Source organism: Sciurus carolinensis, chromosome 3 (genome assembly GCF_902686445.1).
Source record: "Sciurus carolinensis chromosome 3, mSciCar1.2, whole genome shotgun sequence".
Taxonomy (NCBI): Eukaryota; Metazoa; Chordata; class Mammalia; order Rodentia; family Sciuridae; genus Sciurus; species Sciurus carolinensis.
Genome location: NC_062215.1, coordinates 51,578,599 through 51,594,333, shown reverse-complemented (window position 1 = coordinate 51,594,333; position 15,735 = coordinate 51,578,599). Strand labels below are relative to the sequence as shown.

Here is a 15,735-nt window from a genome sequence, read left to right as displayed (position 1 = left end):
GGTGTAAGTGGCTGCTCAATTACAAAAATGTCTGGACAATCTTGATTTGGAAAATAACACAAAATTGACCCCTAGGTTAAGGTCAGATGGAGAACAGGTGAGTTTTAGGTCATTGCATATATGCTAAGTTAAACATGATTTGCATTTCTTTGTATTTTCTTTTTTGGGGGGAGGGTACCAGGGATTAAACTCAGGAGCACTAGACCACTGAGCCACATTCTCAGCCCTATTCTGTATTTTATTTAGATACAGGGTCTCACTGAATTGCTTAGCACCTTACTGTTACTGAGACTGGCTATTAACCTCTAACCTCAGTCTTCCTAACCTCAGTCTTCCTAGCTGTCTGTTTGTACATTTTTATTGGATTGTTCAGGTTTTTCCCTACAGTTTCTCCCCCCCCTTCCCCCCCCTCAGTTTGAACCCAGGGTCTTATGCATGCTAAGTACATACTCTATCATTGAGATACACCCACAGCCCTGCAATTAATTAACTAATTTATTTTTTTGGTACTGGGGATTGAACCCAGGGTCACTTAACCTACTGAGCCACATCCCCAGTCCCGGGGATCGAACCCGGGACTGCAAGCACGGGAGGCAAGCACTCTACCAACTGAGCTATCTCCCAGCCCTATTTTAACTTTTTGAGACAGGGTCTCACCAAGCTGCTTCAGAACTCACTAATTTGCTAAGGCAGGCCTCAAACTTGGGATCCTCCTGCTTCAGGCCCCCAGTCACTGGAATTAAAGGCATGCACTACTATACGAGGCTCCCACATCTTAAATATACTTTTAAATGTATTAGTATTTTCTTTAATGGATTCTGTGTTTTGTTACATTTATGAATATCTTCCCCACCCCAAATTTATTTTTAAAAATTCTCTTGGAGGGCACATTACTTTTGTATATTTTTGCCAAAAATGCAGAGCCCCATTTCACTCATAAGAAAGCACTGGACAAATCCAAATGCATAATCTCAGTATATTCATGAGAAGGCATTGAAGAAATCCAAATGGAGGGACAGTCTCTGAAGGAAAAGGGGAAATAACTGACCATTTTTCTTCAAGTATGTTCAAGATCACACACACACACACACACACACACACACACATACACACACATGCACAAGACTAGGAACAGTCTCAGATTGGAAAAATTTAATGTGAAATGATAACTAATGCAATGAAATCCTGGATTAGAACCAGAACCAGGAAAAAAAAAAAAAAAAGAGAGAGAGAGAGAGAGAGAGAGAGAGAGGGAACCAGTAAAACCCAAATAAAATTTGTAGATTATTTAATAGTATGGTATCAAGGCAAATTTCCTGATTTCCATCACTAAATCAGTTATGAAAGATGTTCACATTTGGGAAACTGGGTAAAGAAGTTATATGTTACAGTAGTTTTGCAACTTCTTTGTAGGTCTAAAATTATCCAAAATAAAAAGATTAAAAATTCCAAGGTTTCTCTGAGTACCATTCACTTTTTAATTTTATTTATTTATTTATTTATTGTGATACTTGGGGATTGAACCCAGGGGCAGTTATTCACTGAGCTATATCCCCAGCCCTTCCTTTTTATTTTGGGACAGGGTCTTGCTAAGCTGCTTAGGGCCTTTATAAATTGTGACCCTATTGCCTCAGCCTGCAGTCACTGGGATTACAGCATGCACCACTGTGCTTGACTTGCTTTTTATTTTTCATACTGCAAACTTTGATCTATAGATAATACTGGTGCAAGGTATTGATCCATATTATTCCCCAGATGGCTATTCAGTTGTTCTAATTACTTTCACTGACTAATCCTTCTTTCCCCATTAACTTATTTTTCAATGATCTATATTTTAAATTATAAATGCATAAAATATACATCTTAACCATTTTTAAGTGTACAGCTCAGTAATAAGTATATTTATATTCTTGTTAATCTCCAGAACTGTTTTCATCTTGCAAAACTGAAACTCTTTCCATTGAAAAACTCCCTATGATCTCCCCCAACCCTTGGAACCACCACTCACCATTCTGTTCCTATGAATTTGACTACTCTAGATACCGCATGGTAGTGGAATCATACAGTATTTATCTTTTTGTGACTGGCTTATTTCACGTAGCATAATATCGTCAAGGTTAACCCTTACTGTAGCACATAACAGAATTCCCTTCCTTTTTTATTTATTTATTGTTTTGGTATCAGTGATCAAACCCAGGGGCACTTAACCACTGAGCAACATCCCCAGTCCTTTTCTTTTTTTTATTTTGAAACAGGGTCTCTCTAGTATCATGCTGTGTGAAATAAACCAATCCCAAAAAACCAAAGGTTGAATATTTTCTCTGATAAGTGGATGATGATCCATAGTAGGGGGTGGGTAGGGAAGAATGAAGGAACTTTGGATTGTACAGAGGGGAGTAAGGGGAGGGGTGGGGCAGGTAGGGAGGGGAAGAACTGTAGATTGTGAAACAGACATTATTATCCTATATACATGTATGAGAAGAATTTTAAAAAATTATCACTATCAAAAAAAAAGTTAATGAAAATAAATAAATAATAAAAGTTAAAAAAAAAAAAAAAGGAACAGGGTCTAAGTTGCTTAGGGCCTTGCTAAGTTGCTGAGGCTGGCCTCAAACTTGCAATCCTCCTGCCTTAGTCTCCCAAGATGTTGGGATTACAGGCATGCACCACGATATCTGGCCCTTCCTTTTTTAAAAAGCTTATTTTTAATTGACAAATAGTAATTATACATACTTATGGAATCCAGTGTGACATTACAATACATTTACAATGTGTAATAACCAGATCAGTGTGACTGGCATATCTATTGCTTTAGCTATTTCTACTGTCTTTGTGTTGGGAACATTCCAAATCCTCTCTAGTAGCTGTTTTGAAAGTCAACGCATTGTTGTTAACCACAGTTACTCTACTGCACTATGGAACATTAGAAGTTATTGCTCCTTTCTATCTATCTATCACACTCTCCGTGTGTTTCATTGGCCTAACTAATCATGCTACAGTACTACACTGGCTTAATCATTTTATTTTACAGCAGGATTTTACTTCTCAGAGTCCAGGTTTCTCTTTCCCAAAAGTTCCAGCAAAAGTCCTGGTTCTCCAGGTATGGTAGCACACACCTGTAATCCTGGAAACGCAGGAAGTTTAGGCAAGGAGGATTACAAGTTTGAGGCCAGCCTGGGCAATTTAGTGAGACCCTATCTCAAAAATAAAAAGTAAAAATGGTTGAGGATGTGGCTCAGTGGTAGATTGACCCTGGGTTCAATCCCCAGTACTGACAGGTAAAAAAGTAAAATAAAAAGTCGTGGTTTATCAGGCTTTATGCATGAACCAATCACTGTAGCCTAGAAAAATGGAAGGTTCTTATAAGTCAGGCTTGGATTTCAAGGCCACCCCTGAAGCAGAGAGAGAGATGGGCCTCTTACTAACCCTAAGGACTAAGAATGGGATAAGGCTGCCCAAAGCAAAACAATGGTGCTATACCCAGAAAAAAGGATGGCTGCTGAACAGGCAAAAATAACAGATATCCACCATTATGGGAAAGTCAGAATCTAAGTCAAATCAGAGAACAGGCAGTTAGCAATTATCAGAGGCCCAATACCCTGTTAACACTCAGGCTTCACCCCTGGATTATCTGTATTCTCAACAATCCTATGAAATATTGCTGTGAACTGACATGAGTCAATTTGGTCCCTTTGGTAGGTGTCAGTAGCACACCACACCACACCCCCTCTGCCTGGTAAGAAGTTAGGTGCTGGGGGGCCAGTCATGGTGGTGCGTGCCTATAATCCTAGCAGCTCAGGAGGTTGAGGAAGGAGGATCACAAGTTTAGAGTCAGCCTCAGCAACTTAGCAAGGCCTTAAGCAACTTAGTGAGATCCTGCCCCTAAATAAAATATATAAAAGGGAGGGGATGTGGTTCAGTGGCTAAGCAGCCCTGGGTTCAATCCCTGGTAATTAAAAAAAAAAAAAAAAAAAAAAAAAAAGTTAGGTCCTGGAGAATGCTTCTCACATACAACTGTTTGTTAAAGAAAATTAACAAGCAGGTTCCATACAGTTTCTATAGCCTGCTCTTTAAGATGGATGATGTGCCTGACCCTTGCAGGAAAGGGTCACCAGAGGCAGACAAACCCACCCTGATGGACTCGGTACCCTCATGGAAGACATGGGACCTTCAGAAATCTAGGATCCAATAGCAGGAGAGAGGACTCTTTAGGAATCAAGCCTCAGGACCATACTTCAGGGTCCAGGCTGTAGGCCTCATTCATATGATGGTGAGCCAATTCTTATATCTAGAATACTACTAATTTCACAATAAATTGAATCTCTTTCTGATGCTAATTGGCAAATCCCCTGGCGCTGACCAAAACAGATAGCTAAAGTGTTTGTAGTAACTATTTATGGAGTGCAGATGAGGGAACAGAAACAGAGAAAATAAATGAACTGCTTCTCATCACATGGCAAAAAAATGGGTTAAACTGGGCTTGCTCCATAGTCACCGAGAGCTGAGACTCAGAAACCAGTAATATCTATTGATATCAAGACAAGAGGTGGGACTGAGGACGTGCTCCAGGATAGAGCCCTTTCCTATCATGTGGGAGACACTGGTTCCAATGTTGGTGTCGCAAAAGGAAGGAAGAAAAAAAAAAGTGTATGCAAAAAGGAAGAAGAAAAAAAAGGAAAAGGGAAGGAAAGTCAGACAGACAGACAAAGGGTAGATAAAGTCAGCCAAGGAAGTTGTGACCATCAAATTTAAGGAGTGAGCAGAGAAGATAGCCTAGTACTATGTCTCCAGTGATTGACACACACATTTTATTTAAATAAAGGAATATTTATTGAATGAATTTGGGAAGCAGCCCGAACAATGGTAGGCAAACCTGGAGAACCATTATTGCCAAGCCAAGAAAGAAAACTGTTCAAAAGAGGGGACTACCTGGATGTGATGGTGCATGCCTGTAATCAGGCAGGAGATCATGAGTTCAAAGTCAACCTTAGCAATTTATCAAGTTTCTAAGCAACTTAGTGAGATCCTGTCTCAAAATAATCAATAAAAATGCCTGGGGGAGTGTGGCTCAGTGGTTTAGCATCCCTGGGTTCAATCTCTGACATGGGGGAAAAAAAAAACAGAAGAAAGAAGAAAAGAAGAAAAGGAAGAAGAAGGAAAAAGGAAGAGGAAGAAGAAGGAAGAAGAAATAAAGAGAGAGAGAAAGAAGAGCAGTCAGCATACTACATATTGAAAAGAGGTCAAAGTAAAGCCCAAATATTTAACAACCAATTCTCCCTGCAAAGAATATGCATTTTTGTTTGCTTTTGAAGATACGCATTTATGTACATGCACAAGTTTATTATAAATTTTACTGTATTATAGCACAGAACTTATAAATAGTAATAAAATATACAATATTATTTACTATAAATTCCACTCTTTTTAAAAAATATTTTTAGTTATAGATGGACACAATACCTTTATTTACCCATTTTTTTATGTAGTGCTAGGATCAAACCCAGCACCCACACACAACAGGCAAGTGCTCCACCACTAAGCCACAACCCCAGCCCCATAATTCCATTCTTGTATATGTGATTTCATAAATGGAGTTGTAGACTAACTACAAGTGTAGTTGCAACATGAAATAAAGATACATGTTGAAATCTCACTGGTTTGTCAATGACTTGAGTGACTTCTTTGTTAAATCAGATAATAGTTTTCAAATCTAAGAATATTTGCAGGCTAGGAATGTAGCTCAGTTGGTAGAGTGTTTGCCTTGCAAGCACAAGACCCTGGGTTCAATCCCCAGTACTGAAAGAAAAAGAAAAAAAAAAAAAAAAAAATATATATATATATGGATTGAACAGGGGTGCTCTACCACTAAACTACCTCAGACACATACACTCTTACTTCTTTTGAGATAGTGTCTCACTAAATTGCCATGGAATTTGCAATCCTGCTTCAGTCGACCAAATTACTAGGGTTACAGGTGTGGCCACAACCATATCCTTGAGAATATTTGGATTGTGCTATTCACAATGTAACAGCAGTTACAGACAAAATACCTTTAAATTTAATCTGCGTTAACATTTTCTGTATCACTTTCTTAAATGTAGACAAATAACAAAGCCTGATTTGTAGCATTTGCCAATTTCTGTAGTGTAAATATTCCTGCTAATATCTATTTCAAACCACCTACAAGTCAATAAATTAGTTGGGAACAGATGCACAGTATACAATCATTATATGTTATTTCTACCATACAGATACAATAAACACAAATAATTACAAGAGTGTGTAACAATAAAACAATCAGGAAGGAAAAAATTTTGAGTACTTATTACCTCTTTTTATATTACTTTTTACCTTATTTTATTTTTTGGTGCCAGGGATTGAACCCAGGGCCTCAAGTTCTCTTATGTGTGCACTCTTCCACTGATGTACATTCCAGCCTAACTATAGCTTATTTAATTATAAGTAACTTCCAATAATGGATAGGTTTAAAATGGGTCCATAAAGTTCCTGATAATCAGCTTTCTCTCCACTTGGGGAGAATGGAGGCAGACTGCAAGGGGATGGGACAGATTTTTCCTATCAAGGCATTAACCATGGCCAGCAAGGTACACCCTCCTGCCTTCCCTACACTCTGCTGTCCTACCTCTCCACTCATCTGAGCTCCAAGAGTTCAAACTGCTCTTATATAAGTAACATTCCTTGCCACACCTTAGGTAAATTAATTTCTACTCCATATCACCTTTAAATATCTTCTGTAGCAGTTTCACAATTTGCAGAATTAAATCACCCTGGGTAAACCAGAAATTGTTTCTTTTTTGTATTAGACATAAGATTTGTGATGGTGGTGCTGGGGCTGTGGTTCAGTGATAGAGTGCTTGCCTAGCATGTGTGAGGCACTGGGTTTGATCCTCAGCACCACATAAAGATAAACAAATAAAAGACCATCTACAATTAAAAAATATTTTAAAAATTTATGATGGTGAAAGCTGAGTATGAATCATATTCACATCAATTCCCTTAGTTCCAATTACATCACTTTGCATAATAGTAAGAGTTCAGTAAGTACTGAATGAATGCTAAGGATGAAGTTCTTCTATGAGGATAGACAGAAAACGTGTGTTTAAGGCATCATTAGATAGTGTCTCCTTGTATGATTTTTGCTTATTTTTGTAATGATGTGGTCTCTGCATTTCAGGACTGAAAAGTGTACAGGGAACCATCCCAACTACACTGATTCTGAGAATATTCAACCTGTGACATGACAGAACATTAAATTCATGTAATTTGTGTTTCTATAATGCCTAATTGTATGTGTTTTAATAACTTCCTTTAGAATATGTTATTATCAGCACTAGTAGGAAGGAGTGTGGGTGTTCTCATCAGACAACAAAATTTTATAAAGATTTTACTAGGTTTGTGGGTGGGAGCTCCAACCTACAGCGGGCTCTCACCCTGAGCAAGTGGTTCTGTAATATTGAAAACTTGATCATTTGCAACAGTTAGTATGACTGACACGTTATAGAAAAACAGCCATATAAAATGATTCTTGGAATTAAAACAAGCGGTGGTGCACAACGTAATCCTGGCCACTCAGAAGTCTGAAGCAGTAGGATCTCAAACTGGAGACTAACCTGGGGATATTTAGCAAAAACAGGCTAAAATACAAAAACAGAAACAGAAGAAGTACCCCGGGGCCCCCCCTCAAGCACCACAAGAACAGAAACTCCCCCAACACACGTACAAGGACTTGGTGACAAAACAGTTGTTCTTTTAAGCTTAAAGTGGAGAAAAAGGTCAAAAAAAAAAAAAAAAAAAAAAAAAAAAAAAAAAAAAAGCCCCGCTCACATGCTTTTCATACAATCACGTACCATACTCGGAAAACACTCCCAACTTGAAAAACAAAAACCCACAAAAAAACTCTCTGACAATTACAGCAAACTTAAAAAAAGAGTCCAGATCGTCAGAAAGAATCAGATAGGAGTAATCAGGGTGTTGCAAGTCCTGACTACGCAGAGACGTTAATCACGTTTCATGCGAACTCCAATCATCATGTTCTATCTGCCCTCCACGAGGAGGAACAGGTAAGGATTATCCCACCTGACGATACGGAGCAATACTGCCTATTCCGTACTCAGTAGAAAAGATTCCGCTGTAAAGTACGGTGAGTATATAACACGTTATCTTGATCAACTCAGCTACTTAGGGTTCTTTCAATACTAGTGCTGCATTTATTCGCAAATCTTTTAGTATAATTTTTATTTCGTTCCGCGCCAAAAAGGGAGAAGTTACTTGCTCCCAGAATGCTCTGCTCGCATACGGGCTGGGAGCTCTGATTGAGCTGTTATTTACATATCCCCGCCCACTTCCTTCCGCCCGACATCTACCGTAAAAATCAAAATAGAAGCGATACTGGTAACCTTACCGTCTTGCAGTGCTGAAAAACAGCCATTCTTTTCTCCCGCAGTTTAGCTACTCCAATTGTCTCCTGCAAATTGTATAAGTCTTGCTCTCACATAAAATATATTTTATTACAAGGCACTAAAAAAACCGCTAATCTCATATTTGGGAGATAATTATCCCACTACCATCCTTTACCAGAAATAGTTTGAGGGGAGAGGGAGAAGAACCTGAAGCCAATGTTTTCCTTTTTCCAGGAACGGTAAGCAGCCTCTCGCTCCTCCAGCCTTCCTCCCTCCTTTCTTTCCCGTCATGAAGGTGATCAGAAAGGTTTCTTTTTCAGTCCAAGGACAGCGATGAATAAAGTCACTTCTGTGATAGCTGGGAGGGCGCTGTGGAAGGTAGGGAATGAGTTCAGGGTCCCTTCCGATATAAATACCCATATCTCCAAACCTAAGACCCCACCCCCTAAGTCTAAGGGATTGGAATGACAGTGAGGAATGCAATTTCATAAGACTACAAGATGTTGAGTGGAGGAAAGCCCTGGGTAGGGGAAACCTTAAGATTTGGGGTAATCCTTGTCCCCATTTCCAAATAGTGAGGGGCTGGGGAGATAGCTCAGTTGGTAGAGTGCTTGCCTTGCAAACACAAGGCCCTGGGTTCAATCCCCAGCACCCAAAAAACAAAAAAAAAAAAAACAAATAGTGAATGCTACCGCACCTGCAGAAAACAAAAATGTACCAGTATGTGGTACACTCCCAGCGCTCGAATATGAAGAAGGATAGAGCCACAGATGCACTACAGTGAGCCCCAATAGCTTGGAAATGCACCAGAGTCAAGGAAAGTCTTTGGATCCACAGGTAATGATGGACCCAAAATGACTGTCAGCGGGGCTGGCATCTGCTTTCCTCACCATATTGCAAGGACCACAGTCATCAGCCCTGTCTCTTGAATTTTAGGACAGTCATGTGAGTAGAGGCCAGAGCTAAGCTTGGATAGATGTAGCCATCACCGCACACCCAGAGATCAGCCTTCAGGTGAGAACCCTTCAGGTGAGGTAAGGTAGATTCTCTACCTACCCCAGGCCACACTCAGCAGCCATCGCCCCCCGCCCTCAGCCTTGGTCCTCCCGGTCCACAGTTTAAGAGTAACAGCTTTCCAGATCCACCTGCCTCAATTCCTTGGTCTCTTCTGAGTTCTCATAGGGCTTTATATTTTTATACCCTCCTACAGCAGTGTTTATCACACTAACTTACAGGTGCATGCTTGTGTGTCTGCCTCCTTCCATGTGGGAATCTCCAGTACCCAGTGCATAGCGGGGCTTAACAAATGTTTGAAAATTTTATTAAATCCCCACACTGCCTTAGATCTCAACTGAATTCTTTTTGTCTGCGAGGGCAGAGACCATTGTGCTAGAAAGGACTATTTAGATGGATGAAGGGAGTCGCAAAGGCAGAAAGGATACAGATGAGACTCTGCGTGCTGTTGAACATGGAAACTCCTGAGAAGAAACCGGCCAGCTCCACTGCAAAGAGGCCCAGGGTGACAGAGAGCGCTGTCACCAGTCTGCAGAGAGAAAGGGGATTGGCTCAGACCTTCTGGACTTTTTCAAGACCCTTTCATTCCCACCACCTCTGGTCAAACCACCCGGCCCCAAGAGCTCACTGAATGTCCTGCTTCTCATATTCCTCGGGGGTGAACCTGAGAGGCAGGCAAGCTTGGATGTTGCTGTCCTGGGGAGCAAGGCAGAAAAGAAGTGAAAGATAGGCGGACTGCGGGGAGTGGAAGGACCCAAAGGGGCAAGGTCCTGGGGGAGGGGCGATGTTGGAGTGGGACAACTCCAAGATGGGAAAGGGGGTGAAAGGAGGAACGGCAGCTGTATATCTTACCCGGGACCAGAATAAGGTGATGACGACCACTAGATGTGCCAGGAGTGTCAGAAAGCGAGAGGGCACGAGCCCCGAGATCCGACCCATGACCTGTGGGGACAGGGGTACGGCCTCAGAGGCTGGGAGTCTAAAGAGGATCACTCCTGAAGTCTCTGCTAGCGAGCAAAATCTCCGCTTACGCCTACTTACCGCGCGCTCCAGCTCAGCCCAGTTGTCTTGGTAACTAAGTAGGCCCGCGCTTCGCCGCTTTCTCCGAAAATCTCGCGAGAGGAGTAAACTCACGAGCTGCCACTGGTTACCTGGTTGTTAGTGGTTCGTAGCTGGAGGTAAATTCTGCGACTGAGAAAGGACTCTGTGGAAAACCCCGCATCACCGAATCTGTCCACCCAGCGCCGGCAAATGGAAACGCGCCCTTACCTAGCCCGGCAACACCCCGGCCTGCCTATCCTGATACCCGTGCCGTCTCCGGATCCCCCTACACAGCCCAGGATGACCTTTCGCTGAAGAGTCGCCCGAGATCGCTGCACCTCCACGCCGGCTTAGGATACCACCGTGCCAAAATATGGATACTCTCCCCTTCCCTTATGTGCATCCCTTTAGCTTTTCACTGTCCTGGGCCGGAGAAAGCAAGGGAACCGAACGTGGGGAGGTTGGTGTCCCTAGATTGTCCGGTAGTCATATGTTGTCACGGAGCTCTTGGTTGTCGACGACCACAGACAACTTGGCTCAGTTTGAGAAGGGATTTTGCCGAGTGCAAAAGACAGCAAGGAACCTGGATCTAGAGTGAGAATGAGGTTCGAATTTCGGGAACGGAGTGAATCACCAGGGTCAAAAGCTGGGTAGGGGAGTGGAAAAGGAATAGAAGTCTCTACGTACCTAGGAGGCTGAGAACTGACTGAGTCGCAGACCCATTCAGACTCAACTCAGATTTCATTGTCACGTTGAAGTGCTGGATCCCAGGTCAAGAACCTCTTACTAAGGGCGACCTGATGAGCTTTGGACCTCAAGGAGAATCCCTGCGGATCAGAAAGTTCTCACTGTGTTCTTTGTTCACTGTAAAGTCCCATCCTTAAGGGACCTCGGCCTATTCCCAGGAGAACAATCTCTCTCCTCCCCACTCCCTCTCAGTGCCTTTAAGTCAGACTAAATGACAAACCCAGAGGCATTCTGATTCATTTATCCAATGAATATTTAATGACTAGTAAGTGCCAGGCACTGTGCTGGGCTATCGCAGTTCATTGGCAAACAAAAGTTCTTATTTCCTTTACTTTATATTCTAGGCAGGGAGATCCACCACAAACATGCATACAAATAGCAAACCTGCAAGGTAATAGGTGCTGTAAACAAAAATTTAAAAGAAAAACATTAGAATAATATGGTCAAAGGATGGCTCTTTGAAAATGGAGATTTGTCCTTAAACTTTGTTTTAGGGAAACAAAAGTGAGAAGAAAGGTGTTTCTGACTCTCAGGAATCCAAAGAAATAATAAATGAAATTCCTTTTTCTGAATCAGTGGGTGAAAAAAATTTTTTTTTAAAAAATCAATGCTTTTTCGTCAAAATCATGAAAGAGAAGACAGCTCTTTCAAGTCAAGAGAGTCTAAAGAGAAATGCAATATTTGATATCACAACTTTAATGAGTTCCTGAATTAGGAAAAAAAGCTTTTTTATTATACAGGACACTAATGGAACATTTGACAATTTTTTCATTAAGGTTTATAGCTTACATGATGGTATTACGTCCATATGAATTTCCTCATTTATTTCTTTTGTGGTGCTAAAGATCAAACCCAGTACCTCTTGTATCCTAGCTAGGCAAGCACTGTATCACTGAGCTCCCTCAGCTCCAGTTTCCTGATCTTTGATTATTGCACTGGCTTTCAAACATATACACTGAAGTACTTAAGGAGCAAAGGGGCATTATGTCTATAAATTGCTCAAATGGCTCAGAAAAAAATATGATTCTATGTATGGAAAGACAATGATAAAGTAAGCAAGGTCTGAATGAAGGCACAGTGGAATTTTTTGTATTATGTTTGCAGCTTTTCTGTAAATTGAATTACTTTTCTAAAAATGGAGGCTGGATGTAGTGACTCACACGTGTAATCCCAGCAACTCAGAAGGCTAAGGCAGGAACATCCCAAGTTTGAGGCCAGCTTCAATAACTCAGTGAGACCCTGTCTCAAAAAATAATAAAGGGCTGGAAATGTAGCTCAGTGGCAGAGTTCAGTGGCCCTGGGTTCAATCCCCAGTACTATAAATAAATACATAAATAAATACATTTTAAAAAACTTTTTAAAAGTTTTACTCTTTTTCCTCCCCTTTGGTGCTGAGAATTGAATCCAGGGCCTCTACCACTGAGCTACATCTCAGCCTTCCTTCTGAATCTTATGTAGCATTATCATTGAGACATGAAATAACATTATAAAACAAAAGGAATGATTTCTTAGCATAGAGGGTTCCTATATGTTGAATTCCTGTATATTGAAACTTTTTTCCCCTGTGATCCTAGGGGTCAAATCCAGGGCCTCAAGCATACTAGGCAAGTGTTCCACCACTGAACTTATCCAAATTCCTGTATATTGATATTATTTAAAGACATTTTCATATAAAACCACTGTTTTAGAAGGCAGTACAACCTTTTCCTTAAAATAGAAGCAGTGTGATTATCAAAGTTTTCTTTAATCCTATAAAACAAAAACTATGGAAATCAAATATTACCCACACAGGTTCTTCAACTTCAGCATGTAAAGAAGATTCTCTTCTTGACTATTGGATTCATTCAAAGTTCTGAAAATATTTTCAAACCTCCCCCATCTCAGGAGGGACAAATGAAACCATCGTGTAGAGTGGACAAAACTGCTTTTCACCTTTGCAATGAACTCATTGCCATTCGACTCCTAAAATTAGTGACAACGATTCACCGAATTTACAATGAGCTATGGATGCCTCTTATCTTCCAACACAGAAATTAACAGTGTAGCAAATATGCAAGCTTTCTTAGGACATAGAAAAAATATAAAAACTGAAGAGTTTATGTTTTTCTTCCCTCTGTCAGAAACTTACATGCATTTTCTCCTTGGAATCAAAAACCCAGTGGTGACAGTCTATCGAAGGAAGGAAGCTGTGTCATAGGGCAAAGGTGAAGAAAACCTTGGACATGCTTTTGCAAGATTTTCCAACGTCCCTGAATAGAACAAAGAGTCAACCATGTGACTATCTGGGGAAAGAGCATTCCAGTCGGAAGAGCAAGTGCAAGGGTGATGGGGATGAGCCAAGTGTTTGTTGAACAGAAAGGAAACTAGTGTTTCTGAATCTAGTGATGAAAGAGAAAGAAAAAAATCAGAATGAGGCTGGAGAAGTGGATAAGAACCATATCTTGTCAGGTTTTGCACCCAACGGGGAGTGACATGGTCAAATTTGTATTCTAGACAATGACTCTGGTTGTAACACGAAGAATGGAGTTTTGGGGGTAGATGGGTACTGGGAATTGAACCCAGAGGTACTTAACCACTGAGCCAATCCAAGTCCTTTTTTATTTTTTCATTTTGAGATAGGGTCTTGCTAACTCGCTGAGCACCTTGTAAAGTTGCTGAGGCTGACTTTGAATTTTCCATTCTCCTACCTCAGTCTCCCAAGTTGCTAGGATTACAGACACACACCACCACGCCAGAGGAGAATAGATTTTAAGATTTTAAGCAGAAGATGAATGAGAAACACTCAGCATTATCTAGAAAGCACAGGTTGAGGCTTGGACCAGGTTGGAGCTAAGAAAGTGGAGTGAAGTAGAGGAATCAAGAGGTATTTAGAAGATGAAGAAAGTTTGGACATGGGGCTTTGGGTAGATGAGAAAAAGGAAAGGGGCACGCTACCCCAGTCCTATTTATTTATTGAGGCAGGGTCTGGCTAAGTTGCCCTGAGTCTTGCTAAATTGCTGAGGCTGGCCTGGAACTTGCAATCCTCCTGCCTCAGCCTCTTTAGTGACTGGGATTTGAGGCATGCACCACCATGGCTCCTTTTTCTTCTTTTCCTTCTTTTTATGGTGGTGAAATTTAATACGGTAAAAGAACGATTCGTTGTTGTTGTTAAGGTCCTGGAAATTGTTCTCACAGCATCGCGCATGCTTAGAATGATTTCAAAGCATACCATTCAGTGACCTATAGAGCATTCACAATGTTGTACAAACACCACCTCCGTCTAGGTCCAAAATATGTTCATTAAGCTGTCATTCTCTATTCCTCTCTCCCTCATTCCCTGGCAATCACTAATCTGCTTTCTGTTTCTACAGATTTACTTACTCTGGGTATTTCATATAAATGGAATGACATAATACATGACATTTTGGCGGGGCGCGGTGGCGCATGCCTGCAATCCCTGCAACTCGCGAGGCTGAGGCGGAGGATCGCGAGTTCAAAGTCAAAGTCAATCTCAGCAGATTAGCGAGGCACTTAGCAACTCAGCGAGACTTGTCTCTAAATAAAATATAACAAAGACTGGGGATATGGTTCAGTGGTTAAGCATCAATCCCTGGTACCGAAAAAAAAAAAAAAAAAAAAAAAATATATATATATATATATATATGACATTTTGTCGAATTTCTCTTGGCATTTTTTTGGGGGGGAGGTTGGGGGGGGCAGCCTTGCACATGTTAGGCAAGCTCAGCATGTTTTCGTTGTTGTTGTTGTTGTTGTTTGCAGTACTGGGGATTGAACCCGGGGGTGTTTTAAACTGACCTACATCCCCAACCTTTTTTTTTTTTTTTTTCCCCATCTTGAGACAGAGTCTCACTAAATTGCCCAGGCTGTCCTCAAACTTGTGATCCTCCTGCCTCAGGCTCCCGAGTCTCTGGGACTGCAGAGTAGCTGGACTTGCAGGCACAAGCCTCTGCACCCTACCCAGCATGTTGTTTTTAAGATTTATACATGTAGTATGTTAGTACATTCCTTTTGATGATTGAATAACGTTCCATGCATGCATATGACCACACTTTATTTAGCCATACATCAGTTGATGGGCATGGGAGTTGTTTCCCCCTTCAGGTTACTGTGAATAACACTACTATGATTATGTACAGGTTTCTGAGTACCTGTTTATAGTTCTCTGGGGAATAAACATGGGAATAGAATTCCTGGGTCATATGGCAATTCTGTTTAACTTTTTGAGAAACTGGCAAGTTGTTTTCCAATGGCTGTACCATTTTACATTTCCACCAGCAATATGTGAAGGTGGGTGTGAAGTGCTATCACATGGTGAGTTTTGTTTTTGTTTTTTTTTGTGTGTTCTGTTTGAAAGGTCTCTTGCATGCTAAGCAAGTGTTCTAGTGCTGAGCTTCATTCCAGTCATTTTTATTTTAAGACAGGGTCTCATTAAATTGCCCAGGTCACCTTCAAACTCACAATCCTCCTGTCTGTTTCCCCAGTAGCTGAGATTACAAATGTGCACCATCACATC

The 15,735-nt window shown here is 41.0% G+C and overlaps 1 protein-coding gene and 1 non-coding gene across 4 annotated transcripts; both read right to left on the bottom strand.

Annotated features, from left to right (window-relative positions):
- Positions 1 to 5,855: 5,855 nt before the first annotated feature.
- Positions 5,856 to 10,970, bottom strand: Tmem107 (transmembrane protein 107). 3 transcript variants are annotated; one of them, XR_007107726.1, is made up of 7 exons: positions 10,287 to 10,466; positions 10,063 to 10,130; positions 9,863 to 9,963; positions 9,118 to 9,214; positions 8,596 to 8,789; positions 8,423 to 8,485; positions 5,856 to 7,631 (listed from the first exon to the last, which is right to left on the bottom strand). XR_007107726.1 is itself a non-coding variant. In XM_047545142.1 (7 exons), exons 3-7 carry the CDS (start codon positions 10,371 to 10,373, stop codon positions 8,720 to 8,722), a joined length of 423 nt encoding a protein of 140 aa, XP_047401098.1. In that variant the 5' UTR covers positions 10,374 to 10,376; positions 10,476 to 10,606; positions 10,704 to 10,970; the 3' UTR covers positions 8,510 to 8,719. The 3 variants fall into 3 exon arrangements, 1 of the variants encoding a protein (XP_047401098.1); XR_007107725.1 differs by having other exon boundaries at positions 8,628 to 8,789; XM_047545142.1 differs by lacking the exons at positions 5,856 to 7,631; positions 8,423 to 8,485 and adding exons at positions 10,476 to 10,606; positions 10,704 to 10,970 and having other exon boundaries at positions 8,510 to 8,789; positions 10,287 to 10,376.
- LOC124981520 (U8 small nucleolar RNA) lies at positions 7,970 to 8,104 on the bottom strand. Its single transcript, XR_007108032.1, has one exon. It is a non-coding gene; the product is annotated as a U8 small nucleolar RNA (small nucleolar RNA).
- Positions 10,971 to 15,735: the final 4,765 nt, after the last annotated feature.